The sequence below is a fragment of the Amphibalanus amphitrite genome, unplaced genomic scaffold (assembly GCF_019059575.1).
Source record: "Amphibalanus amphitrite isolate SeventyFive unplaced genomic scaffold, NRLGWU_Aamphi_draft 002110F_arrow, whole genome shotgun sequence".
Taxonomy (NCBI): Eukaryota; Metazoa; Arthropoda; class Thecostraca; order Balanomorpha; family Balanidae; genus Amphibalanus; species Amphibalanus amphitrite.
Window position 1 is genome coordinate 18,893 of NW_024883603.1, and position 26,886 is coordinate 45,778.

The following is a 26,886-nucleotide window of genomic DNA, read 5'->3' on the forward strand; positions in this document are numbered from 1 at the left end:
AAGCAATAGACCACCAAAAATGAAAATTATGACAATTATAAGACCAACACAAAAAGCCAGACTTCTATGAACTTACCCTTCGGCTCTCGCTCACAGCCCAAGTGCAGTTGTCCGCACCCCACCAGCGCGGCAATCCCTCTCATCTCTAGCCTGAGCAAAAAGGTCGAACCGCCACCAGCCCTCTCATCTCATATCTGGATTTATCAGAATCCGTTTTTATACTGGGCTACACTACAGGTCAGGTCATTCTGTTCTACAGCATCAGGCGTGACATCAAGATAAAGAGGAAAGCAAGACATTGGATTGGGGTGATGCAACCGCTTGGACTTCCAAAATCTAATTACATTTAAATAGCCTCTCGACCTACATCCACCTGTCCTCACCACGAAACGGTATGCAGCATACCCATCAGAAAACATAGTGTGGTAGGTGGAATAAAATAATGATTCATTCGCTTACCTATTCGGTAATCCAATAGGTATGCATCATTTTCCGCTTGCTACCGCTGATATCGCGACCGCTGCAGACATACGACCTTACAAACTAACTATTCCAATTGCATTACGCGCCTAAAACAAACTTAGATGTGCCATTCCGCAGTCCATGAATGACCCGTGAAAATAAAAGGCTGACGAAAGGGAAGTGTATTTATTTCCCAAGACACTCATAGGCCGGTCGCCATGATCAATTATCGTGCTCCTCAATGCATCGTGACATTTGATTCACTCCTGAAATCCAATCTTAGCCTCCCGTCCAGCTCCTACTCCCCCCCCCCCCCCGTCAGCCTACCCCACCCCTCGCCCCGAGTCATATGACCTTGTCGAGTGTCCTCCACATGGGCGAGCCTCCAGCGCGCCGGTCACGTGACCGCCAGTGGGCGGGGCTAGACGGTATCGTCGGAGGAGGCAGGGGTGCGGGTCCCATGCGGCTGAAATTAGGTTCGATTGTGTAGTGCCGGCCGGGGTTGTGGGGGTGTGGGACTCGTTTCGGTGTGTTGAGGCTGACGCAGTGGAAGTGGAAGCTTTGAGAAAGGTGAGTTGGAGTGCCGACTGGCGAGTTTTTGAGGGTGTCACTTGTTTATAATTCATGATTAGGGAAATATTATGCATTTCAGACCCTGTGGAACAGTCCTTTTCGGCTATTTCTCGATGTATATGCGTTTGATTTTAACGAAATTTTGGCATTGGTAGTTTGAGATCCCTACCTAATTTTTATTAATATGGTCTATTAACAAAAAATGAAAAATAAAGGCACTTGTCATTGAATGATAATGTAAAGGTCGTCAGAGGCCTGCTTAGAGGCTGATACAGATTGGGCGCCATCTCCCCTCTGATTGGTCGTGACGCACTGGCACGCTGCGGCTAGGCTCCGCCCACTTGCGTTCCAGCCTTGGGTCATGTCGGCGGCAGTCGCAGTCTGGCCGGCCGGCGTGCGGGTGGTGCGCGCGGCGCAGCGGAGTGGCGCACTTGCTTGCATGTCATGAACTTTAAAATAAGTTGTTCAACGAATAAGGACAGAGGAAGGAAGAAAAAGGAAGAGGAGACAAAATAACAATGAGACGAACGGTAGACGGTGGATAGTGGACAGCAAACAGTATGCATAAACTCTAGAGCAGAGACGGGAGACAAAGACGGCAGACGCGAAAGACAGACAAAGATGGTAGACCAGAGATAAGTGACGGAGATAGAGATTATAGACGAGAGACTGACAAGGGGGCATGAAGGATGGGAGATCATTAACTCTCGATACCATTGCATATCTACATTTTCAGATTGAGTCATCCTATCTATCTTTCCCTGTTTTATTGTTTTTCGGCCTTAAGATCTATCACAATAGGTATCCTTAACCCTCGCCCGCACATGCCATTTTCCCATCCTAGAACGCACATGGGGGGGGGGGGTGGTTGCCACCCCCCCGCGCCATTTCGTTCCTGTTGGAGATAGAGCTTAGCAGTAAAGACCAAAAAGATTCTTTGGGAAGAGACGAATCCAATGATACCCAGTTTTACCTTCTCAGGTCAGTCATTGACCTTCCAGGTCAGGTCAAACTAAAAAATGTTGCTGTTTTGGGTCACCGTTGGATATCAAGTGCGCTGCTTATCAAATACCGATGACGATGCTGTTTTCTGGTGCCAAGCCAGCTAGAACCTCTTTGTCACACTATCCGACCAGAATTTTGCTGCTGAGGTCATTTCAGGTCAAGTTAGGTCAAGGTCAATTATATGTGTTTGTATGTCTGTGTGTGTCTGTGTGTATACTGATGTGTGCACCGATTGTTTTTGGGTCCATATCACATGAAATCATGATCTGAGAAGCTTTTACCAAAAATGCAGTCAAAAAACTTCACAAAAAGTAAATTCAGCTTGCCTAAAACGCAATTATCTTAGATGACCTAGGTTGACCTTGACCCTGACCTTGACCCCTGTACATCGTCGAACAACATGTTCCATGATAGGTGGGAGGTAAGACTGGCAAAAAAGGCCGAAATCAGGGTGTCAAAAGCTCACAAGGCCCATGGCAAACGCAAGATGTTGAGAATTGGCCATTTGGGTCATGACATGACCTGAAAAACAAGGTCATATCTCCGAAACCAAAAATCACAGAAACTTGAAATTTTCAGTGGACATCAAGAAAGGATAGGCGAGCAGCTATACGAAAAATCAGCCGTCTAGCTCTAAAAATGTTGAGTGCAGAGCAGAAAGACTGCCTGGGGGGGGGTGGCAACCACCCCCCCCCCCCCATGTGCGGGCGAGGGTTAAAGCATGGTGTAAATATTATGGAAATATTGAATATTTTTACCCAAAAATAATATCATTGTATTCTCAAAAAATAAAAACAAACCAACTACGAGTATAGTCGACTACAAAATGATGTTCCACTCCTCAGAAGCTATCAGTTGACCGGAGCGCTAAGTTGTGCCGTTATCACGCAATTAAGCGTGTCGATTATGAGCATTGGGACAACCGACAAAGTTATAATTTGTGAACTCAGCCCGTGTGATGCGGCACAGCCTACTATTCCAGGCAAATAATTGCCTGTGAAAAGTGGAACATCATTCTGTAGTCGACTATACATATGTGGATATCCTCAATTAAATAAGGCCTTTGAATGTCACCCTACGCACGTAGATTCTGTCTCGTTACTCTGCGCCATAGTCTGTAGGAAAACAGGGCAGCGGAGAAGCTCGCTATAAATTATTGAAAATGATTCTTCTAATTTTGTAGGAATAACATTCTGGTGCTTCATCTGTAGCTAGAAGAAGTGCTTATCGTTTTATACATACATCAATCTGCATTGCATTTTTCATCCTTATATTCTCTCCGCGCGAGATACGATATTCACGCAAGGACACCAGCGTTAGCGCGTGTCTTGTTCCAGCCCGCCAGAGCTCCGCACCGCCCTGACCCCGAGCGGCGAATGACCGGTCTCGGTGTCGCGGCGCAGTGGGCGGAGCTTAGCTGCGGCGCAACAGCTGACGCTGCTACGCCGTGCTAGCCTCTACCACGGCGCAGAGTTTTCCGATCAATTTTTACCATTACAAGTCAATGACAAGTGCCTTTCATTTTGATATTTTGTTAAAAGACCATGTTAGTAAAAATTAGGTAGGGCCTTTAAACTCATTGTGTCAAAGTTTGGTTGAAATCAAGCGTATAGGTAATGAGAAAGAGCCAAAAAGGACTGTTCCAGAGGGTCTGAAATGCATAGTAGTTTATGTGTAAAAGGATTCAAGTAATAATATTACAATCATACATTTCCCTATTTTATACCAGTAGCTCATAATATATTCAACCAAACCATCGCATTGTCTGTGCAAATTCTGAAAATATGCCAATTTTACTTCTTACACGTTATGAAGTGTTCACTTGATAGGGGCCCCTGGTTCCCTTCATGAAACTCAGTTGGGGAAACTACGAGGCGAATGTCAAAAAATGGATTGGTCAATAAATGGACTTTTGATGACCATATATCAGTTGGTGACATACCAGGGAAATAAGCTAAAATTAGAGCGCTCTATTTATCGCTCCTGCCCCATGTTGAAGAGATACCCCTAAAAGCGTGATCTTTTATCGGCCCTTACGCAGCAAGGCAGTAATTCTCAGACCGGTGGATGGTATCAATAGAAAGAGAATGCGTCAAAGATTAACATGAATTAATTAAAATAACATTAAAATGTTAATTAAGCGTGGAAATTAGTCCCAAAAATAAGCTAATTATTGCTCCTACCTCGGCGACGGCGCTCCCCGCAGTCGGCGGAGAAGCTAAAATAAAAGCCACCATCCTCCTCCGTAAGTCAATTTTAGAGCGGCCGAGTGGGCCGATGCAAGGCCGTATAAGTTGGCCGATGCGGGGCCACCAAACTGAGGTGAGACGTGGCTAGCAATTGCAAACTGCAATAGAAATCAATATCTTAAGACGTACAATATGGGATGATTACTCTGAAGCTGGAGTGAACGCTCGAGTAGATTGCAAGAAACGAAATGCATAGATTGGTTGAATTACGTACAATAGGCACAGCTCAGATGAAGCCATTTCTATGATGTTGACATTTGACATAACCCTTCCTCTCCTCACCTATGACCTAAGTGCATTGGCAGTTACCGGCATAGTTTTTGAGCACGAGTGTAATTCGCCATCGGACCGCAATGCATGTTGCTAGGCTGCTGCAATTACGACGAACATACGAATACTGCATTCATTTGTAGACGTTTGTTTTTTAGGCGGTCTTTGACGTACAAGGGGCATACCTGTCGACAACTTGAGTTTCTCCGAATTTCAAAAACTCCCAGAATTTCAATTCCTTATGCACTGTTGTAGGTACAGCTAATGCTATGTTCACAAGTTTTCGTTTCCTCCTGTTCTAAAAAGGATGATATTTGTCGATTTCGTGCGTCGCTGATAGGAGGGTGCGTTTAATAATTAGGCCCAACGCTTTCTGCATCCGCGAGTACCTCCAAAAAGGGAACAACAGTTTCCATTTATTACACTATGGGACATGTGACAAAATGACCACTGGAACACGTATGAAACGGAGCTCATATTCCTAAAAATGTCTACAATCACTTCTTTTCTGACACTATTAGCAAATACCATCTCAAGTTAGGTGGTTGACAGACAGTCAATGGAGATCTGGGGAGACTGAGTGATGCCAATTCACCACTTAACTGATAATGAGGGCCGAGGGAAGAGAAACATGCAACATGCACAACTGACAACTTGACAAGTGACAAAACACTACCACTATTGCGCAGTGCACAACAAATTACAGCAGCCAGCCCAAAAAATGCTTTTGGTGACTAATTGCAAAACAAGTCACTAATAAATGTCTTAGTTGCAGCTGAACACTGCACAATGATCACACTGTTCACACATTGAGTGAGATGCCACAGGTGGTTTGAATCACACTTTGGTACAACTGCAAATCTGAAGTGTTGTCATGAGGTTCATGCCTCCATGATCACAGCACTTTGGTTGTGGTTGGCATAACACTTGTAGTCTGCAGAGTTCCACATGAACTGCAGACACCTCATCTGGTGGTCTTCATGTTGCTCAACTTCTTCAGGAGGCAAATGTCGACCACCCAGCGGAAGCATGGTCCTGCAGAAAAGAAAGGTAATGCATAAGGTACAAACATTATCTGCTGAAACAGCCCCTTCTGTTGGCTGTTAAAAAAAATAATTTAAAATTTGGCATATTCTATATAACACATTCATAGAATATTCTACTTCACGTCACAAGGACTCACAATCTTTCTGTTGGGTATTTGATTGACGCATTAACTAAGTTTGTCTTAGGTTTTATTATTGCAAAAAATTCATATTGCATTATTGTATCAAAATACTGCCAGCAATAACAAAACAAGAACATGAAATGTCAATGAGCAAGCCGCTTTTCCTAAAAATGGATTACTTTGAAAAGAATTTTAGGTTCTTTTAAGGAAAAGGAGAAATGATTATCAGGTAATTATCAGAAAACCACTCAACCAGCAAGTGGCTGGGTGGTTTCACAGCAAATATCAAGCCAAAACATATACTTATATTTATCTAACAATTGAGCCATTTGACTACTACAAGGATATGTGAGCAAAATAAGATTTCAATTATCCAATGTTGACTTCCTTGCAAAGTTTATGCCTTATTTTATGAAAATGTGTCACTAGAATATGATACTTATCATCGAATATTATTTAATTTACGATTTATTTCGATCGGAACGCACATGGAGTCCCGCGCCATTTTCGTCGACGATGGATATGATCGTGCTTCATGAAGACATAAGGGGTTTCAATGGTCTTTCAAAGCAATAATTTGATGCAAAAATTTGTAGGAAATAATATAAAGCTGGTTCAAATGGCCATCAACCATTTAAAACACCGAAAATACTCACAACTCCGTCCCGACGACCACGCAGCACCGCGCGCGCCACACTACTGGCACAATGCCAAAACTGCTGTCACATCAGAAATGTTTTTTTTTCTCGATTGCAACTGTGGAATTATTTATAAAACAGAAGATGATCTTTCCGAAAAACCGACTGATTTCATACACAGATGCATGGAAAATAAAAAAATCCCGGTAAGTTTAATTGTATTGTTTTGTCGATTTTGACGTGCTCCTAGTTTGCAGCCATATTTCGATATGTTCTACAGGGAGTTCAGAATTATTTCAGGACCAATCTTTTCCTCATTCATTTTTCCGTCGATCATGAAATTTTTAGAGCGGAACAATTAGTTTCCAGGCGGTCCGAGCGGTTTTCGTGAGAAGGGTGCAAAAATCGGCGTCATTTTTAGAGCCTCGACACCAGCTCAACACAGGACCCTATGGGAGACGTTGAAGTAGCGGGAGCAATAAATAGAGCGCTCTAATTTTAGCTTATTTCCCACATGTGACGCCGATTTCGGTTTTAAGCGCAATCACGTGACACACCCCAGTCACGTGACCTAGAGGTGCGCTTTCAATAGACAGAGTGCGCTTATATCGAACCGAGAGTTGTACGCAATTAAAGACAATAAACGTGCTCAGTTTAACCTGCTCTCTTCAATAAAGCGAGATAAATGTTTCATAATGCTTCGGTACCAACGATATTGCCAATCCATCAAACATTGTAGTCAGGAGACGATTTGGCATTCGACACTTTTTCGAATTAATTCGGCGTTAGAATTGCACATATTTTAACAAATTGCGCTTTGCAACAACAGTCGACTGAGCCGTCCGAGCGCACCCATTCCATCTGCGCCGGCAGGCGACAGAAACCGCCAGTGGCGGAATCAGGGAGGAAGGGGGGGGGGGTTAAGAAAGTGGGGAAGAAGTAGCAAATGGTTTGTGGCGTCCGAAGCTCAATAAGAGCCTAGGTACTCAACCGGAGCCGGAGCCGTCCACAAATCTACGGCTCCATATCTTCTTTGAATTGGGCTGCCTAATCGTAGGCTATGACTTCATTGGTGGTTGATTTATTTCAACCGAATGTCATAGTCATGAGCTGCTGATCGCATGTCTCTGGTCCATCTGCATTCTGTAGTTACTATCATGAAATACTCGGGAAACTTTGCCCTATTATAGATACTGTGGCTGTTGACGGCGTTCGAGTGTGAAACCAAAGGCGTTAATGACGTAGAGGAACTTCAGTGAAAATGTCTCCCAATTACTCCAGTGACCTTGACTCCAGGGTGGTGTTTCACAGCAGATCGCTGAGTGCGCTGCGCGCGTCGGCGCGTTGGGTTTCCATGGCAATATCAACAAACTTCACTCTGACGCTAAGCTATGACGTCATCGCAAAACGCTAGCGCGCCGCTCCGCCAGCACGCTAGCAGCATTCAAACTCAAACCTGTTCTTTAAGAGAGTTTAGCGTAGTGAGGAAAATCATATTGATGATTATGAGCATATTTTTAATTGACCGAATCCTCAATGAAATCTGAATAAAATGACAAATAGCAAAAATTCGGGTATATTCTCTTCTGTTCTCTTTGTACTTGGTTCCTTAGGACCTCTGTTCCGAACGCGATTCATCATAAGCTAACAGATCGCTCGCAACGTCATTCGAGTGACGTCAGGGGTATGCCTTAGCTCCCAGCGCGCGCAGCGTCGGGCGGTGAGACAGGGGCCAGGGCCCAGGACAATATTCATTAATCGGTTTATCGTCCAAGGCCGTATATTAGGGGGTTAACTCGTCAGTAGGTTTGTTTACATTTGCTCAGCTGACGAAATGACGTCAATGGTCGTCCGCTCCGCAAGGATCAGACGGCCGCGCACAGTAGGTAGGTACATAACGCGGGCACAGGCAACAATCTCATCGACCTTATCTTGATAGAAAACACAACAGTAAAACGCTCTAAACAGGGGCGCAGCCAAGGGGGGGGGGCACACTGGGCTTTAGCCCCCCCCCCCAAATCTAGTAGGCGCCCTCACTGGATGGCGCCTTCCACGATCATTTCGGGGCGCCGAAGGCGCCTTTCTAATGTCCAGCACTCTAGGCGCCCTCGACGGTTAGCCATTGCGGTACACCATGCGGCACTGGCGCCCAGGTTTACAATTTTATATCTCTTTGTGGGTGAAGATGCACCCACAATCCTGAACTGCCAGACATCCACCCCCAATCTCCTGACCATCTAGCACCCTGGCATCATCTTCAGCGCCCTTCTGTCTGTTCGGCGCCCTTCTGATCTGTCGGCGCCCTTCTCGCCATTCAGCGCTCTTATGGCCTGCCGGCGCCCTTTTCACATTCGGCGCCCTCTGGGCTGACCAGTCGGCGCCTTCATGGTCCTTACCACACAGCATCCTCCTGATCTTTCTGCGCCCTCCACACTTGCCGGCGCCCTCCTGACCTGTCAGCGCCCTCCTTATTGTATTATAGCGCCCTCCTCACCGTACAGCGCCCTTATGGGCCCATCGATAGCGCTTCGGCGATACCTATCGCCTAGAGGCTGCAATGGGGCCCTTAGAGTACGGTGTCAGACCCCCCAGAGGCCGGTGTTAGACCCAAGGGTCAGCGAAGGGCATCAAAGGGCAAAGGCCCAAGGTAGGGCCCCAGAGGCTGATGTGGGCCTTCAGAGGCAAGTGCGTGACGCCCAAAGGTAAGGCTTGAGCCCCCCAGAGAACATAATAGGGCCATCAGTGGCCGGTGTAGAGACCTCATAGGCCAGTTTGGGGCCCCTCAGAGGCTAGTGTGGGGCCTCAGGTGTCGGTATGAGGCACTTAAAGACCGTTATGGGTCCTCAGAAGCCGGCATCGATCCTTCAGAAGCCAGTACGCTGCCCTCAGAGGCACATAAGGGTCAGTTTGGGTCCCAAAGACAGAAATAGGAATTGGGACCATCAGAGGCCGGTGTGGGACCTTTAAAGGCTGGTTTGGGTCCTTAGGGGCAAAATTAGGGCCCTCAGAGACCAGTACAAGACCTGCAAAGGGCAGTTTGAGACCATCAGAAACCGAATTGGGCACTCAGAGGCTAATGTGGGTCCTTACAGGCCAGCATGGGGCCCTCAGAGGTTAGCGTGGGGCCCTAAAAGACCAACATGGGCCGGCGTTGAGCCCCAGAGGCCATTAGAGGGCCCTCAAAGGCCAAGATGGGCCCTCAGAAGCCGATGCTGACCCTTAGAGGTCGGCATCGGGTCTTCAGAATCCAGTGCGGGGGGCCCTCAGAGGCTAATGTGGGCCCATACAGACCGGCGTGGGGCCCTCAAAGGTCAGAATGGGACCCTAAAAGACTGGCATTGGCCGGCGTTGGAACCCAGAGGCTAGCAGAGGGCCCTCAAAGGCCAAGATGGGCCCCCAGAGGCCGATGCGGACCCTTAGAGGCCGGCATGGGGTCTTCAGAATCCAGTGCGGGGCCCATAGAGGCTAATGTGTGTCCTTTCAGGCCGGCATGGGGTCCTCAGAGGTCAGTGTGGGGCCCTTAAAGACCGGCATGGGCCGGCGTTGGACGGTGGACCCCAGAGGCCAGCGGAGGGCCCTCAAAGGCCAAGATGGGCCCTCAGACGCCGATGCGGGCCCTGAGCGGCCGGCATTGGGTCTTCAGAATCCCGTGCAGGGGCCTCAGAGGCTAATGTGGGTCCTTACAGGCCAGCATGGGGCCCTTAGAGGTCAGTGTGGGCCCTTAAAGGCCGGCATGGGCCGGCGTTGGGCCCCAGAGGCCATTAGAGGGCCCTCAAAGGCTAAGATGGGCCCTCAGAGGCCGATGCGGGCCCTTAGAGGCCGGCATCAGGTCTTCAGAAGCCCGTGCGGGGCCCTCAGAGGCTAAGGTGGGTCCTTACAGGCCAGCACGGGCCATCAGAGGTCAGTGTGGGGCCCTAAAAGACCGGCATGGGCCGGCGTTGGACCCCAGAGGCCAACAGAAGGCCCTCAAAGGCCAAGATGGGCCCTCAGAAGCCGATGCTGACCCTTAGAGGTCGGCATCGGGTCTTCAGAATCCAGTGCGGGGGCCCTCAGAGGCTAATGTGGGCCCATACAGACCGGCATGGGGCCCTCAAAGGTCAGAATGGGACCCTAAAAGACTGGCATTGGCCGGCGTTGGAACCCAGAGGCCAGCCGAGGGCCCTCAAAGGCCAAGATGGGCCCCCAGAGGCCGATGCGGACCCTTAGAGGCCGGCATGGGGTCTTCAGAATCCAGTGCGGGGCCCATAGAGGCTAATGTGTGTCCTTTCAGGCCAGCATGGATTCCTGAGAGGTCAGTGTGGGGCCCTAAAAGACCGGCATGGGACGGCGTTGGACCCCAGAGGCCAGCGGAGGGCCCTCAAAGGCCAAGATGGGCCCTCAGACGCCGATGCGGGCCCTGAGCGGCGGGCATTGGGTCTTCAGAATCCAGTGCAGGGGCCCTCAGAGGCTAATGTGGGTCCTTACAGGCCAGCATGGGGCCCTTAGAGGTCAGTGTGGGGCCCTTAAAGGCCGGCATGGGCCGGCGTTGGACCCCAGAGACCAGCAGAGGGCCCTCAATGGGCCCCCAGAGGCCGATGCGGGCTCTTAGAGGCCGGCATCAGGTCTTCAGAAGCCCGTGCGGGGCCCTCAGAGGCTAAGGTGGGTCCTTACAGGCCAGCACGGGCCATCAGAGGTCAGTGTGGGGCCCTAAAAGACCGGCATGGGCCGGCGTTGGACCCCAGAGGCCAACAGAAGGCTCTCAAAGGCCAAGATAGGCCCTCAGAAGCCGATGCGGGCTCTTAGAGGCCGGCATCAGGTCTTCAGAATCCAGTGCGGGGGGCCCTCAGAGGCTAATGTAGGCCCATACAGACCGGCATGGGGCCCTCAAAGGTCAGAATGGGACCCTAAAAGACTGGCATTGGCCGGCGTTGGAACCCAGAGGCCAACAGAAGGCCCTCAAAGGCCAAGATGGGCCCTCAGAAGCCGATGCTGACCCTTAGAGGCCGGCATGGGGTCTTCAGAATCCAGTGCGGGGCCCATAGAGGCTAATGTGTGTCCTTTCAGGCCAGCATGGGCCCTCAGAGGTCAGTGTGGGGCCCTAAAAGACCGGCATTTGCCGGCGTTGGACCCCAGAGGCCAGTGGAGGGCCCTCAAAGGCCAAGATGGGCCCTCAGACGCCGATGCGGGCCCTGAGAGGCCGGCATTGGGTCTTCAGAATCCAGTGCAGGGGCCCTCAGAGGCTAATGTGGGTCCTTACAGGCCAGCATGGGGCCCTTAGAGGTCAGTGTGGGGCCCTTAAAGGCCGGCATGGGCCGGCGTTGGACCCCAGAGACCAGCGGAGGGCCCTCAAAGGCCAAAATGGGCCCCCAGAGGCCGATGCGGGCTCTTAGAGGCCGACATCGGGTCTTCAGAATCCAGTGCGGGGCCCTCAGAGGCACTTAAAGGCTAGTCTTGGGACTAGAGAGACAGAAATGAGGCCACCAGAGGCCGGCGTGAGGCTATCAGACGCCGGATGGGCCCCTGAGGCCGGTTTAGGGGCCCTTAAAGGCCAGTGGAGGGCCCTCAGAGGTCAATGTGGGTCCTCAGCGGTCAATGTGGACGCTTGACCGCCACTGAAGGGCTCTCAGAGGTCAGTGTAAGACCCTCAAAGACTGGTATAGGAGCTGTTAATAGCTGGCGTGGGTTTCTCGAGCCTCGTGACAATCGAATACGGGCCAGGGCCCCATACAGCCATGGGGGCCCATCGGTTGTTTGGGGGGGGGGGCAAATGATATGATGCCCCCCTGATATGCCTTTTGGGGGGCATGGCCCTGATGCCCCCCCGCCCCCCCCCCCCTGCGACCGCCACTGGAGCCGCCTTGCATACACCTATGCATTCATATCTCGGCCAACACCGACCAGCTGAGCGCCACACGGACTCATTTGGCAACACATACACCAGTGCGAAGGAAATCCCCTCCGCTAATACTTTACGCATAACAGGCCTAATGAAGAGGGGTCCCGCGCAAGCAACAGGTAAGTATGTGCATAGAGTAAATACAACAAAACTGATCGTTAACATCTAAACATGCTAAAGTATAGCATAAAAGGCATTAAATCCACAAAACCAGTGGCTGAAGCCGCCTCTGTCAAGTAAATTGTGCCGTCAAGTGTAAGTGCAATGCGCCCAAATCAAACATAAAAGTGTCTGGAAAGGGCGCATATGCGCTCGAATCATACTGCAGAGTGTCGTAAAATGGCGCAGTGCGCTTTTATCTGACTCGGTAGTGTCGTTTTTAGGCTAAGTGTCTGATAATTGCGCCTGAAGTCGACTCGGGAAAATTATTCAAACAGGTATTTCGAGAAAAATACAGTGTTAAAAGCAAAAAAAAAAGCTGTCGGAATGCGTTTTGCAAACACACCTATCAATTAAAAGTGTTTGGGTCACCTTCAGGTCATTATTTTAAAAAAAACTTGTTCACCGAATTCCAGCTCAACATCTAGGTAAGGTATACGACACCCACTCCGTCTTCGCGGCAAAATCCTTCATCTGAAAATTCAAGTACATATGGTTGTGAGTGTGATGTACCAAATGTATGCATTATGCATCAGAAATGACGAGCGAGAAAATCTCTTTCAAATGAGCATCATTTTTTAAAGATTGGTTACGAAATAAACGAATGAGAACAGAAAAACGGAAAGTGCTCGACCACTCAGGCTCCAACAGGACTGTTGAATACAGGCGCAATTTACCCACGATTTGTCGCGAATGAGCGCAGTTTCACCGCATCGTTCTGCATCGCGTTTTTCTCATTTGTGGCGGAATCAAACAGTGTCCTGATACTATCACATATTCCGGGGGGCTAAATTTACCTCTTTTCATTGCAGCGAGCTTCCTAGAATGCATAACTTTGAAGATTTTGCGACATGAAAGAAATGTCGTATTTCAGCGCAGTTTGAGTGTGCAATTTGCGGCAACTGTCGCTTTTAAGCGCTGTCGTTTTATTTTGCGCAAAGTCGAATTCGAGCGCAAAAAAGTCGAATGAGGGTTGAATCGTATTCCCACATGTGTCACCGACTGATATGGGCATAAATGCAGCCCCCGCTACTAAGGGTGAAAAACGGTATAACAAGCCGATATTTGCGGTATCGCGTCCACTTATTGGAGAGAAAAGGCTTCCATTTTTCACTAGGAATTAGTGTGATTTGATTAAATTCGGCGAATTGACTCGAAAATGGCGATAGGAAAACAGCTTTTCTGCAGGTTCTGGGCGTCACAATCAGCTGGCCATTCAATAAATGGATTGGTTTTATGAAAGAAAATTGTTAAAAGATTTAATTTAGTTACAATAGACAAAAATATTTAATTCTTAAATAATAACTTAACTACAATTAGAAAAACCATAAACAAAATGATAAAAATAATGACATTTTTAAACCACGGTACTGCTTATATTTTTTGGCGCGTCTGTTTCAATCCGCCATATTTGCCAATCACGGTTTGACCTTGCGTTGTAACTCTGCGATTTAGAGCCGCCAGTTAATTATGCACCGGGTGAGTGTAGGCCTTGTGTGGTTAAAAAACATTCTTATGCCTTATTTTTTCATTTGAATGCTAAAATTCATTGAAAAGATGAAGTTGTCTGATTTTATGACCATATATGGTCATCGCCCCGCCCACTCCAGCCGCTGATTGGCTAATCCAATTTTTGTTTGGCTCCTCGTAGTTTCCCCAACTGAACTGATATTGCGCCAGAGTCATTCAAACATTTGAAAACCTTCCCATTCTCGTGAACATCGTCGCATCGCAAAAATAAACTTTTTATAGGTCTACATTCTACAGTCCTTTACTACTAGGAAGCTCGTATTTCAGACACCCGTCGTCATTTACTAACTCGTTTACCCTTTTCTTTTCTTACGCTCTGACCTTTTATAGACCTTACAACACTCAAATCACCCTTCAACAATGGCTGAAGAAATCCCACCTCTGGAGGTGCTTTTGGAGCTCGCCAAGTCAGCCTTCCGTGGCAAATACGGCCACGAAGCCGCGGTGATGGCCTGTGCTCCGGGGCGGGTCAACCTGATCGGGGAGCATACCGATTACAACGAGGGACTCGTGTTTCCAATGGTGAGTTTCCAGTTTCCGCATATCGGGCTGCATGGTGTAATTGTGTAACGTGTATGTTGGCTTGGTTTGGACTTAGGAACATAGGCGGCGGAACAGGGAGGGCACCGGGGCACCGTGCCCCCCTTTGATTTTGGCATTTTAACATTAGCCCTATGGGCGTTGCATGGAAAGAATGGGACCAAAAGTCGGCAGTGCCCCCCCCCCCCCCCTGAGGGTGTTCCGCCGCTACTGCTTAGGAATGATTGTTTGGAGCTTGTTTAGTGATATAATGAACTCCTTTGGATGGTTACGTCTGCTGGTAACAGCATACCTATTGGACTTCGTATGAATCGCGCTGTCGATCATGAATTTTAGTTACGTCGATGCCATTATTATTTCGCAGCGAGTGTTGATAACAGCGTTTCACCGTTACAAAAAAAAAAAAACAGTCAAAGAGAGCATTGTCACAGAAGTGAAAACCTCAGGTTGACAATCGTTCAGATATGACGGATCAAGGACAAAATTCTAATGCAATCATAAATTTCTCTTTGATCCGTCATAACTATCTGACCACTGACAGCCTGCTTGTTTTGCCTCCGCGAACAGTGTTGTATGATTTCCTTTTTATGTCGATTTCAGTTGCTCAACTCTCAAATAGACCAGACTTCAATTCAGCGATGTTGACGTGCTTCCCTAGTGACTTTTTATTCTGTGGCGTCGGCGATCGGGCGATATTGATCTTTCCAATCGCTCCCGATCTTGGCCTATCTTATCAGTGCGGAGTGTGCGTTGTTTTTACACGAAGTAATTATCAGGGACATTGTATCTATGAGCGAACTAAACGGTGCGTGCTGACTCTTCGTACGAGATACACGCAAGCGGTGCTGCCTCAGACCTCTGACCTTTCACCTTTCAAATCACATCTGACCTGTAACTGATGACCTCTGAACTCTGACATGTGACTTGCAGCCTCTGTCTTCTGACCTCCAACCTTTGACGTCTGACCTGTGGCCTCTTATGCCCTCAGGCGCTGCCTCTCATCTCTGACCTCTTACCACTAACCTATGACCTCTGATTCTTGATTGCTGACCTCTTACCTTTAGTCCCTGATCGCTGACTTGTGACCTGTTTCTTCTGACCCTTCACCTCAGAGTTCAGACGCTCGCTCTAATCTCTGATCCCCGTGATCTTTCCTGTGACCTGGCACAACATATGACATCTGCCCTGCCCTCTGCATTTTGACCTCTGACGTTTGACCCGTGACCTTTCCCCTGCCCTCAGGCGCTTCCCCTGGTGACGGTGGTGGTCGGTGGCCGCTCTGACTCGGACCAGTGTCACGTGACCACCCTGGCGGCCGGGGCCGACGCGCCCCTATCGGTGACCTTTGACCTGCCGACAGAAGAGGCGCCGCTCCGGCCGGGACCCCCGGCCTGGTCCAACTACGTTAAAGGGGTGGTGGCCAACTTCAAAGGTAGGCAGGCAGGTATAACGTAAAAATAGTATCCATGGTCAGAATTTAAAACCTTCAGCTCAAAAGTTTTTAGTACCTAACCGTGTTTATCGGCAGTACATACCTAACTCGGAAACAAGCATCATCATGAAATACGTTTTAATTATACAGCAATTCATCCAAAATGTTTTCGTAGTTTTTTTTTTTCTGCAGATTGCTCAACATTTGACTACTTAATTGCAGGTACTTATCCATATCACTATTTCGTAAGAAAAGTTATTGGCATTTGGCAAACACTCAAATAATGTCCTCACTCCTCAGCCCTTAGTGCTATCATTCGAGTACTACGTCTAATATTTACCCAATGCCTATCACCCAATCACGTGACCACACCATTTTACGCTATCATGCAACCACTTGACATCATCTCGTTACTCTGTCCCTGACTGGCCAGCTAGCTGTTCAGTGTTCACTTTGTCAACCGAATGGCTACTATGACAACAGAGCTGATCAAACAAGCGACTTGGCTGGCGGCCAACTGTGCCTCGGCCGCACCACGTGTTGGTTTGGTCCTGGGGCGGGGTTGAGTGTGCGGGGGGGGGGGGGAGAGGGGAGGTCTGATTGCGCGGTGCCCGGCTTCTGTATGATGTACCGATGTTCCTCAACATTGTGGACAGGTGTATTCGATGTCATTGTGCGATTAATTACGTTATGGATACCATAATTATCCTCATTATCGAACATTAACGATTAACATTGCGTTTTCGATCTGATGAGGCCATTATTGAGATTTTATGCGTTTGTTTTTATGTTCGTTTTTCAATTAATTCCGCAGCGCTTTGCCGCAAGCATAAGAAATGGCGAGTGGCGTCATTTCTTATGCCTCTAAGTTGTCACGAAGTTGATTTACTAAGTCGAACCGATCTGTTTCAATGCCCTCAACATGAGATGTTGAGCGTGGCATGGCATTGTATAAAGACACAGTTCTGGACTTTTGTAATTCTAATAGCATATCATTCATCTCAACAATGGGATTCTGCTGAAATCGGGTTCTGTCCGCTCAGATTGTGGCTCAAAGAAAGCTAACCTGAACTGTAGCGTGGCTTGATATTGTCACAGCTGCGATTGAGTGCCCAGAATTTTAAGGCTTTGAAATCAAATTGATTGATTACTAATGCGTTTGAGATTGATGTTATTGCGTCGAATGGTTTCGGTCCGTTGAAGCTAATGACACGTAAACGCTAACGTGAAGTCTTACTGATTGTCTTGTCTGACATTGTCCGTGTCAGGAACTATTGTCAGGCAATTGATCAGATAGTGAAATAAGTTGTGTTTCCACTTGTATTGGTTCTTAGAAATTTAATGTAATGCAGAAGCATATTCCATACCTGGGCAGTAGGCAATCGACCTGCAAATATTTTGCAAGCTGCACTGTGATCGCGTTTTCTCATCTCAGCACTACCCATGTTACTAACTTCAAGGCATTTTCTCGCATTTACCCTACAGCCGTTATCCTTAGAAGTTTTATCGTCTCGTTCCGTCAATCGATTGGGTACTCTCTTTTTCAGGCGGCGTGGTGCCTTTCGAAGCGGTGCTGGCCTCGACCGTTCCTCTGGGAGCGGGTCTCTCCAGTTCTGCCTCTCTAGAGGTGGCCATGTATACCTTCCTCGAGGCACTCACTGGACGAAAGGCAGAAAGGTAGAGCTGGTGGTTAAACAGATCCGAAAAGGTGACATAAACACAGGAAGGCGAGTTGGCTTCACGATGGTTTGTTGATAATCTGACAACAATGTGATTGGTGACTTGAAATGAGTCTGTTTGCGTATCGCCTAATCGTAATCGACCACCACTGCGGAAGTAAATTGATAGTTTTGGTAGATACTAGATATGTAGGTAATACTGACGACTTCCTATGTGCATTTGTTTAGTATTTTTGTTGAAAATGAACAGGATCTGATCAGAGCTAAGTTGGATCTGAATAAATGGACTAGCGCTTATTTTATCCCGCGAGTTGCTGGGGGGGGGCGTTAAACGCCCCCACTTTTTTCGCCGGGCCATAGCATAAAAACGGCGCGCCGCAGGCGCACCAAATTTTGCGTACCTGTAGGGAATTGATTGAAGTTTATTGTGACAAAGTTTCAAAAAAATCAGTCGGAAAACTTTTGAGATAACAAGGTTTTAGTGACGTCATGATTTCTGAGTTTTCGACCAAAACGGCATATGTTCAAAAAATCATATAAAATCACAGAATAGACGGACAGACATGCCGTAAACTTCATTAGACTGCCAATACCATGAAAAATCAAATGGCTATCTTCGATTATTGATTATCGTTCTGCATTTTCCAAAATCTTGAACTGAATCTTGGCAATTTCTCGTGACTACTTCACGACCATGATTGCATTTCTTAAATTGAAGTTTTTGAGCCAAGCACGTACACATATGATAAAATGAATGTCACCATCGTGTTCTACGCCCCAAATTACCCATAAAACATGGGTCACAGGCTGCGAATATCAGTTTTGATTTTCGGGGATATGTGCCTACCCGGTTGACCTGACCTTGACCCTGACCTATGCTTGACTGACCCCTGCATGGAGCTGACACTCTTGTAGGCCTTATATGATGGATTGTGCACCGTTTTGGCAGAGTTTATGACGAGAGGCGCCCATTGCGAAGTCCTGAAATCCATGCTACTGAAAGCCCGATTTCAGGTGTTTGACCTGACCTTGACCCGACCTGTGACCTCAAAATTCAACTTTAAAGTACTCATCTGAAGCGTCTCGTCGCGTTCTTTCGTTTGCCGCCTCGTGCGTTTCGCTGCGCCTATTGGTTCTCGAGTTATCGGCTGGGGGCGTTTAACGCCCCCCCCCCCCAGCAAACGGTGGGTGGCGAAATGCCCCAGCAACTGCCGGGTTATTTAATTTTATGCTTTACCTTACCACTCGACACACGATAAAAGTCCCTTCTTCAGCATGTCAATCTAATGTCGTTTTTCTGACGTCTTTTCTCCTTTGCCAGCCTGCGCGAAAAGGCGCTGCAGTGTCAGAAAGCAGAACACGAGTTTCCCGGAATGCCCTGCGGCATTATGGACCAGTTCATTTCGGCCATGGGTCGAAAGGACAACGCGCTGCTCATTGACTGCAGGTGAATTGATGTGGATTTTGGGATGGTGCGTGTTGTATCGTTTGTTGTGTTGAACTCGTTGTGACGTTGTCACTTATCTGCTTCACAAAAAATCATGTGGTTTATTGCAAAGTCAATTTGTTAATTCACATCAATCAGCACTATGCGAGTCAAGAGACGCACTGACCAGAAAGGGGACCTCGATGGGGAGCATGAAGCTGCAACACGAATTATTTAGAAGTGGTAAAGGCTATTAAAACGCAACTTTACGTAGTCTCTCAAAGTTCGTGTTCTCTCACATTCGACAGTCATACGATGTACGATCGATCGAGCATTCCATAGACCGGGCCGATAGCGATGCGTTCTAGCACAGGCCCGCCCTGCCGCCTACAGGTCTCTGGAGTCAACTCTAGTTCCACTAGCCGACCACCAGGTGGCAGTGTTGATTACCAACTCCAATGTTCGCCACACACTGACTGGCTCAGAATACCCCAGCCGACGAAGAGCCTGCTTCGAAACAGCTAAAGTACTCGGGGTCAAATCACTGCGAGAAGCCACCATGGAACTTCTAAAAGGTGAGCACAATATCATGATACAGTTGCTGCCTCAGTTGATAAATTTGTTGATACAGTTGCCGCCTGTACCTATGCCTCGATGTGAAGAGGTGTCGATCGAATTGGTGCCTATTGACGTGCACGAAAGTCACAAAACTCACTTTTATAATGCGAAGTTCTTAGCAGCAAGTATTCTTGTCATGCTTGTATTGACTCATAGCCTGTCGATGTCATGTTCTCAGCATGTCCGGAAGGCTTTCAGATAAAAGGAAAATCTGCGTTATTGACTCCGCTGAACGATGATAAAACTTGATGCTGTTTCCAGCCGACCTAAGGCCCGGGGAGTGAGTGCTTGATTATCTTCCGGGGGTTTATCTATTGACACTTTGGTCTCTTTCTCATGATTGCTTCTGTCCTATTCCAGAGCGACAAGGTGACATTTCCGAAGAAGACTACCGTCGCGCTCGTCACGTGATCACTGAGATAGCCCGGACAGAGGCGGCTGCTGAGGCTTTCAAAAAGGGCGACTACGTCACAGCGGGAAAACTGATGAATGAAAGCCACGCATCGCTTAGGTACGGGGCAAGTGTTACCCTCCCCCCCCCGCACGCATAACTGGCTCCTAAGCTAACATTTCAATCATCCCTTTCGACATCCGTTTCAATCATCTGGACGATTTTGAAGCAGCTCTTATGCAATGTCTCCTACATTTTTTTTTTCGGAGACGCTTTTGAGTTGTCACTACTGTTGTATACCTATCCCCTTATTTCAAGCCGATTTAGGGTTGCCGTTTATATACAAGTTTCATGTTTTCCAGGGATAATTTCGAGGTGTCGTTGATGTCGTATATTTTTTTTAGGGACGATTACGAGGTGTCGTGCGCGGAGCTGGACCATCTACAGCGGATCGCCGCTGCAGTTGAGGGGGTATTCGGATCCCGGATGACTGGAGGGGGGTTCGGAGGGTGCACCGTCACGCTGGTACGTAGATGCGTCGGAGTACCTAAAGTGTAGTTGGCCTCGGGGAAGGCTGGCGTGAGATAGATTATGGGATGTCTGACGGGTTTTGGTTGACTATCATTTGTGGCGATTGTATGCGAAGCTTCCAATCATTCCAGGTTGACAGACGATTCCAGTACCTTGTCAGACGGTCGTTGACTCGTTGTGCTCAACTGACCACAAAGTCTGAGGTCAGGGACCTCGGGTCACTAGGCGTTAGTTAGTTTGTCACATATTTAACTAGAGCACCTACTTACTTGGGAGGGATGTGCTGTCACTGATGTTAGTTGCCCGGTTTTCGATATCCGCTTGTAAGCTCCCATGTTCCTGATCCCATGCTTCCCATTTAATTTCAGCTGAAAGGAACTGCCGTGGATGCGTGCATTGAGAAGCTCAAGAGTGAGTACGCCGGCAGCGCCACCTTTTACGTTTGCCGTCCGGCTGATGGCGCCACCGTCATATCCGCCTAAGATAGGTGTCGCTGCTGTGTTAGTATAGGTGTCGCTGCAGTCTAGCTCCTTAGAACAATGTAGCGGGATTATCAAATGCAGTGCAGCAGATCAGAGGCGGATCCAGCTCAGAGTTTTGGAGGGGGCAAACCATAACAATTTATCGATTCTTTCCATGCATCGTCCATAGGCGTAATGTTAAAATCATGCCGTTTGGGGGGGGGGGCAAATGCCCATTTCGCCCCCCCCCCCTGGACCCGCCACTGCTGCAGAATATAGCTGTGCGTGTAGGTTTGCTACACATTAGTTTGTGTCAGTATTTTGGGGAAATGTGTGCTCTGCCATTGAAGTATTTGTCAAATATGACTATGAGATATTGTATTTTTAGTGCACGCACACTGCACGGTAGCAGTGTAAGTTTGTTGGATATTTTCTGACCCACGACCAGTGTTATCCCAACACTTACAAAGTCATGACAGTTTCAGTATTTGTAGTCGGCTAGTCACATTGAAATTACGAGCAGCTAGTCATTGTTTCTAGTGTGCATTACATTGAACGTTGTCCGTTTCAAAGCAGCGAATGTTTTGATTGGTGATACAATCATCGCCGTTTTTGTGATTGGTTGAATGGTGCAAATATTGCTAGAGTGATGTGCCGAATAAATGGACAATGATACACGATAAAAACGAAATTGGTCTAAGTGTCAACGACGAAATCCGGTGAACGAAAGCCAGAAAAGCCGAGGTGATAAGCAGCTGTCCAGCGCGCTGTCAAGTGAACGGGGGAAAAGTAAGGGAATACGCGGCATCCACTGGCGGATCCAGGGGGGGGGGCCACCGGGGCCATGGCCCCCCCCCCAAAAGCCTGAAAGGGGGGGCCAACATATCTTTTGGCCCCCCCCAAAACGCTTGAAGAAAAATTAATGTGAGATGGTTGCGTAGTAGATACCTACTAGAATCAGCAGCGTGATTCAATAGCGTAGAGAAAGTCAGGGGTGCGGGAACTACTTTCAGACTGGGGGGGGGGGCACACCATAATGGAGATCAACCTAGGGTCCCCCCAAATCTAGTTTCTCACCGGTTTTAGGCCACTTATTTTTCATCTCTTGGCTTTTTCAACAAAAAAAGAAAACATTTGCAAAAAGGGCGGCATTCCGTCTGAAAGTTGTGGTGGCACCGCCCCCCACTGGTGGATTCAGGGAGGGGGCCACCGGGGCCATGGCCCCCCAAAAGCCTGAAAGGGGGGCCAACATATCTTTTGGCCCCCCTCCCAAAACGCTTGAAGAAAAATTAATGTGAGAAGGTTGCGTAGTAGATACCTAGAAGTTAGAATCACCGGCGTGATTCAATAGCGTAGAGAAACTCAGGGGTGCGGGAACTACTTTCAGACTGGGGGGGGGGGGGCACACCATAATAGAGATTAACCTAGGGTCTCCCCAAATATAGTTTTCTCACCGGTGGTTTTAGGCCACTTATTTTTCATCCCTTGGCTTTTTTCAACAAAAAAAGAAAACATTTGCAAAACATGGGATATTTCGTCTGAAAGTTGTGGGGGCACCGCCCCCACGGCCCCATAGTTGGGGGGTGGGCAAGCTGTCCCCACTGCCCCGGTTCCCGTGCCTATGGAGAAACCACCGGGTTTACTAGCTTCCTTCATAAAGTGTCGTCATGTCTTGTCGTCACCCGAGAAGGTCTTATTGCATACATATCGATTGAACTGTCAAGTTAACAAACTTGCTCTGGCAGCCTGACCTGACATGACCCGGCAATTTTTCATTCACGGAATATGCGCAATAATGTTTTTTAGGAACACTCACTGAGTTGGCGTTGAAAAGCTTGTTTTGTTTGGTAATTGTACAAGAAGCATATCAGGGACCTTTTTGTCCCTTCCCGTGAAACGGTAAAAGACTTATTTCGGTCAGAGCTCAGGCCAATCTCTAAGGGGTCAGTCGGGTCACTTATTTCTTAAAAGGGTCCTTACGGCATCCAAGGACCAATTCCGGCTTTTGAGTGCACCACATCAGCATTTGATGCTGCGACAGATGGTGAAATATGAATATATGTTACAGGCCGTATGAAAATTGTCCGTTTGCAAACGGCCTGGCCCAGTCAGGGCATATGAAACAGCCTGAAAACACCGGCCGTTTGCAAACCATGACCTGAAATATCAGACCGTTTGAAAACGGCCTAGTTAGTTTCGGCCTAGCGGATCCAGGGGGGCCACGGGTTCATGCCCCCAAGCCTGAAAGGGGGCAACATGTATTTTGGCCCCCAAAAACACTTAAGAAATGTGAATGTGAGAAAGTAGCGTAGTAGGTAGAAACTATCGTATCATTAAAAATATGTGAGCTTGAGTGTTGGTCTCGTCTTCACCCAAGAAGTTCTTATTGCATACTTTACCTCTCGATCGACGCGTGAAGTTATCGTGTAAGTTATCATGAATCCGATCGCGACGAAACTTTAGCACCCTCATGTTGACAAAGTCTGAAAATTTCATGACCCTGACCCAAGTGACCTTTGACCTGTGGCCTATTTCTCGAGACTATCCGTGCGTTCGGAGAGCATGGAATATTCACCGTCCCCTGGAATATTCCCCGTGCCGCGTTCGGAGGCGTATCTCTCTGAACGGCCAATCTCCGGGAATGTTCCGCGCGCATGGAGTATTCCACGGATTCCACGTGGAATGTGCCTCTCCGAACGCACCATATGTTTGGCCATGTTTGAGGCCATGTTTGGCCGGAATCGCGATTCCGCGTATGTCGGCTCACATTATCCGCTCGTTTACAGTCTTTTCGTGGTTTAAAACGCTCAAACATGTGAAATGATGTTGGTCCCAACCATTGTGGTAGGTGTCAATGTCACCTTAGGGTCAAGTCAGGTCATTGAGCTTTGATGACCTCGGTGCACTTTTCCGAGTTTAACATGTTTCTAGGATAGTTTCGTTTAGCTGATTTTGAATTTAGCATTTAGCAACCATTTGAACATTTACGAAGTAGTTTTGATGCCTTCGTATCATGTTACGTAGCTGCCAGTGGTAGTCGGACACCTGCTACACGGACGCCCATAAGTACTGGTTGACCTGGTTGACCTGACCTGGCCTGCCCCGACATGGCCTAAAGGCATGAAGACATACATCATCTATGATCCAAACTAACATGAAATTCGTGATCAGCACAAAAAAATCTATTACAGCCTTACTTTAGGAGGTTCTGACAGGCCCTGATTTTCCCGTCTTTTGGGTCTGTGACCTGACCTGGGCGGTGTTTCACGGCACGCTGCCAGCGCTGTTGGCACTTTTGGTTTCCATGGAGACATCAACTAGCCTATACCTACAACACTACCGAAGGTTGACCTTAGCTCGCGGAATGCGCTGGCAGCGGCTGGCAGCGCGACCGTGAAACACCGCCCTGGAAGGTCAACCAATGACCAAGGACCTTAAAATCGGGTATCATCGGCTTCCTCTCGTCACTGACAGGCAACACACTCGTTTTTTCCGCGAGCTCTAGCTTGATCAGGGGCCGAACGGCAGAGAGGTTCAACCGACACCTCCCAGCCCGCGAAGGCTGCGCCAAGCACCGACCCGGAGCGGTGGTCGACAAAAGCAATTTGAAGTGTTTTCAAAGTAATATTAAGGCACGGGTTGAGTGGGCTACCATTTCTCTCTCTATTTTTTTTAGTTTAAAAAAAATATCGTTTCTGGGCTGTGACGAAAAATAAGTGGCCTAAATCCGATGAGAAAACAGGATTTGGGGGTACCCTAGGTTTGGCTCCTTGCACGAGTTGGCCCCCCCCAAAACGCAAGTCTGGATCCGCCAGTGGCGGCATCCAATCATGACGGATGTTTAGTGAACCATCAAGAACTGCTGAGATATTGTCAAATTAGTTGCAGACCTTTTACGCAGGCAAAGCTCAATATAGATACTTCTGAGACCCATAATAAAGGTATAGGTAGGTAGGTCAAAAAAGGTGAAGGTAGGTAACTGAATGCTCTCATGGATCATGCCAATAGCTAGTCAGACACGTCCAATATTGCTGTTACCTGCGTCCTTCTATTAGTTTTTTTTTCTTTTGTTATATTGTAAACACGCTGCCAAGGCTGTCCGCGGATCTTTTCTCTTTTGTATCTGGTAACTAAATGCTCCCTCAGTCCTTTTCGTCAACGCTCAACAGTCGCCTGTACTTACATTGGAAGCAAAGCGGCGGAACGGGGAGGGCACCGGGGCACCGTGCCCCCCTTTGATTCTGGCATTTTAACATTAGCCCTATGGGCGTTGCATGGAAAGAATGGGACCAAAAGTCGGCAGTGCCCTCCCCCCCTAACCTTCGCCCCAGTGGGGGGGGGGGGCATATGTTACCACCCTGTCGCGTTTTTTGCGTGTGAATAAAAAACCGCGGCGTGTTTGTCTTGCCGAGACGCATCGGCTGATATGCAACATGACTTTTCCGGTCAGGTCATGACCTTGACCTGAGGTCAAATTTTGAAGTTGACCTTTCAAGGTCAAATTATAGTTCATTCGACGCGTCGCGGCGAGAGGAACACGATTCTGGCAATAGAAATGTCCTAGTTTTTTTTTTTTTTTTTAGTCAAAAGTTATGGTCGAAAAACACTTCGTAAAAACAGCTATTTTTGAGTTTTTCAAAAACAGAGTTTTTGCCCTCTGGAGGCTAAACCGTTGACCTGAGGTCATTTTTAATGATGACCTTATCAAAAGAAGAGTTCAAAAGCTATCGATTGCTTTTCGCAGCGTTTTTCTAGCTATCATAGTTCCTGAGATAATTGCATGTTTTCTGAAAAATATGACAATTCGCAAATTTTGACCTTTGATGACCTCTGGTGACCCCAATATTGCTCTAAGATGAAAAATGACTGAAATACTTTCAAACGTACGCATCGAGAGCTATCGACTGCTTTTACCGCGTCTTTCTATCCCTCTTAGTTTTTGAGTTAGAGGTGGGGGTAACATATGCCCGCCCCCCACTAGGGCGAAGTTGGCTGAGATCGTCACTGGCCGTGGCGGTCTTAATTGAAGGCGCGGGTTAATTGAAGGTGTTCCGCCGCTACTGATCGGAAGCGTAAACACAGCCACTATGCAGTGTGCTACTGTCATGTGCTGCATCGCAGTCTTCGAGCAGTCTGAGCATACCGTCCTTGAAAGTTGTACTCACTTCTAATCATAGTATGTTATTGTTTAGCATTTATACCTAACCTTTCTCGTAATACTTTTTCCTTTGTTACCACCCCTCATCGAATAATACACCTTGCATTATTCGTTGTATAGGGGAAGTTGGGGGAACGCCGAATACTTTTTTTCTGACGCCCGTAGCACGCAAGGTAGACAGCAAGAGCTATTCTTGTTGGCGTCATTCGAGAGGTCAGTCTTTTACCTTTCAAACATACCAGGCGCATTTGATGAATTCGCATACCGTTAAGCGCACAAACTAAAAATATCAAAGAAGTGACTTTTTCGGCGTTGCCCCGGACTGCGGGGAAAGCCGAAAATGGGAGAAATGATCTGCGGGGAATGCCGACATTGATGTTTTGCCACTTTATCTCAAACTTTATCCAGAATTTATCAAAGCTGACACGCGTTTTAAGAGCTTGAGGACGCTTGGTGCACACTGGAAGTTATAATTGTGTGATATAATAAGAAAATGCCAGGTAAATAATTCCTTATAGGTAACAGGCCGTTGTGTCGGTTGAAAGTGTAATTTGTGTGACTAAAAATTCGCGTTGCTATTCTACAGCAGTAAAGCCCACGTAGCGTGCTTTAACGTGCGTAATTGCACGTTTTCGGCATTACCCCAGCCAGCCATACTTTTATTTGCAGGCCCATAACTTTTCAACGTGCCGTATAAATTTCAAATAGGCAGCACACTTAT

The 26,886-nt window shown here is 47.7% G+C and overlaps 1 protein-coding gene across 1 annotated transcript; it reads left to right on the forward strand.

Annotated features, from left to right (window-relative positions):
- Positions 1-919: 919 nt before the first annotated feature.
- LOC122376353 (galactokinase-like) lies at positions 920-21,693 on the forward strand. The gene is made up of 9 exons (XM_043356173.1): positions 920-1,032; positions 14,260-14,451; positions 15,712-15,901; positions 17,449-17,578; positions 18,902-19,027; positions 19,400-19,581; positions 19,985-20,135; positions 20,420-20,540; positions 20,915-21,693. Exons 2-9 carry the CDS (start codon positions 14,290-14,292, stop codon positions 21,026-21,028), a joined length of 1,176 nt encoding a protein of 391 aa, XP_043212108.1. The 5' UTR covers positions 920-1,032; positions 14,260-14,289; the 3' UTR covers positions 21,029-21,693.
- The last annotated feature ends 5,193 nt before the right edge of the window (positions 21,694-26,886 follow it).

Excerpts from the sequence above, each read along its gene's own strand:
- LOC122376353 (XM_043356173.1), top strand. The coding sequence starts at position 14,290 with ATGGCTGAAGAAATCCCACCTCTGGAGGTGCTTTTGGAGCTCGCCAAG. Across the intron at positions 17,579-18,901 it reads ACTGGACGAAAGGCAGAAAG|CCTGCGCGAAAAGGCGCTGC; the intron begins GTAGAGCTGGTG and ends CTCCTTTGCCAG. Across the intron at positions 19,582-19,984 it reads CACCATGGAACTTCTAAAAG|AGCGACAAGGTGACATTTCC; the intron begins GTGAGCACAATA and ends GTCCTATTCCAG.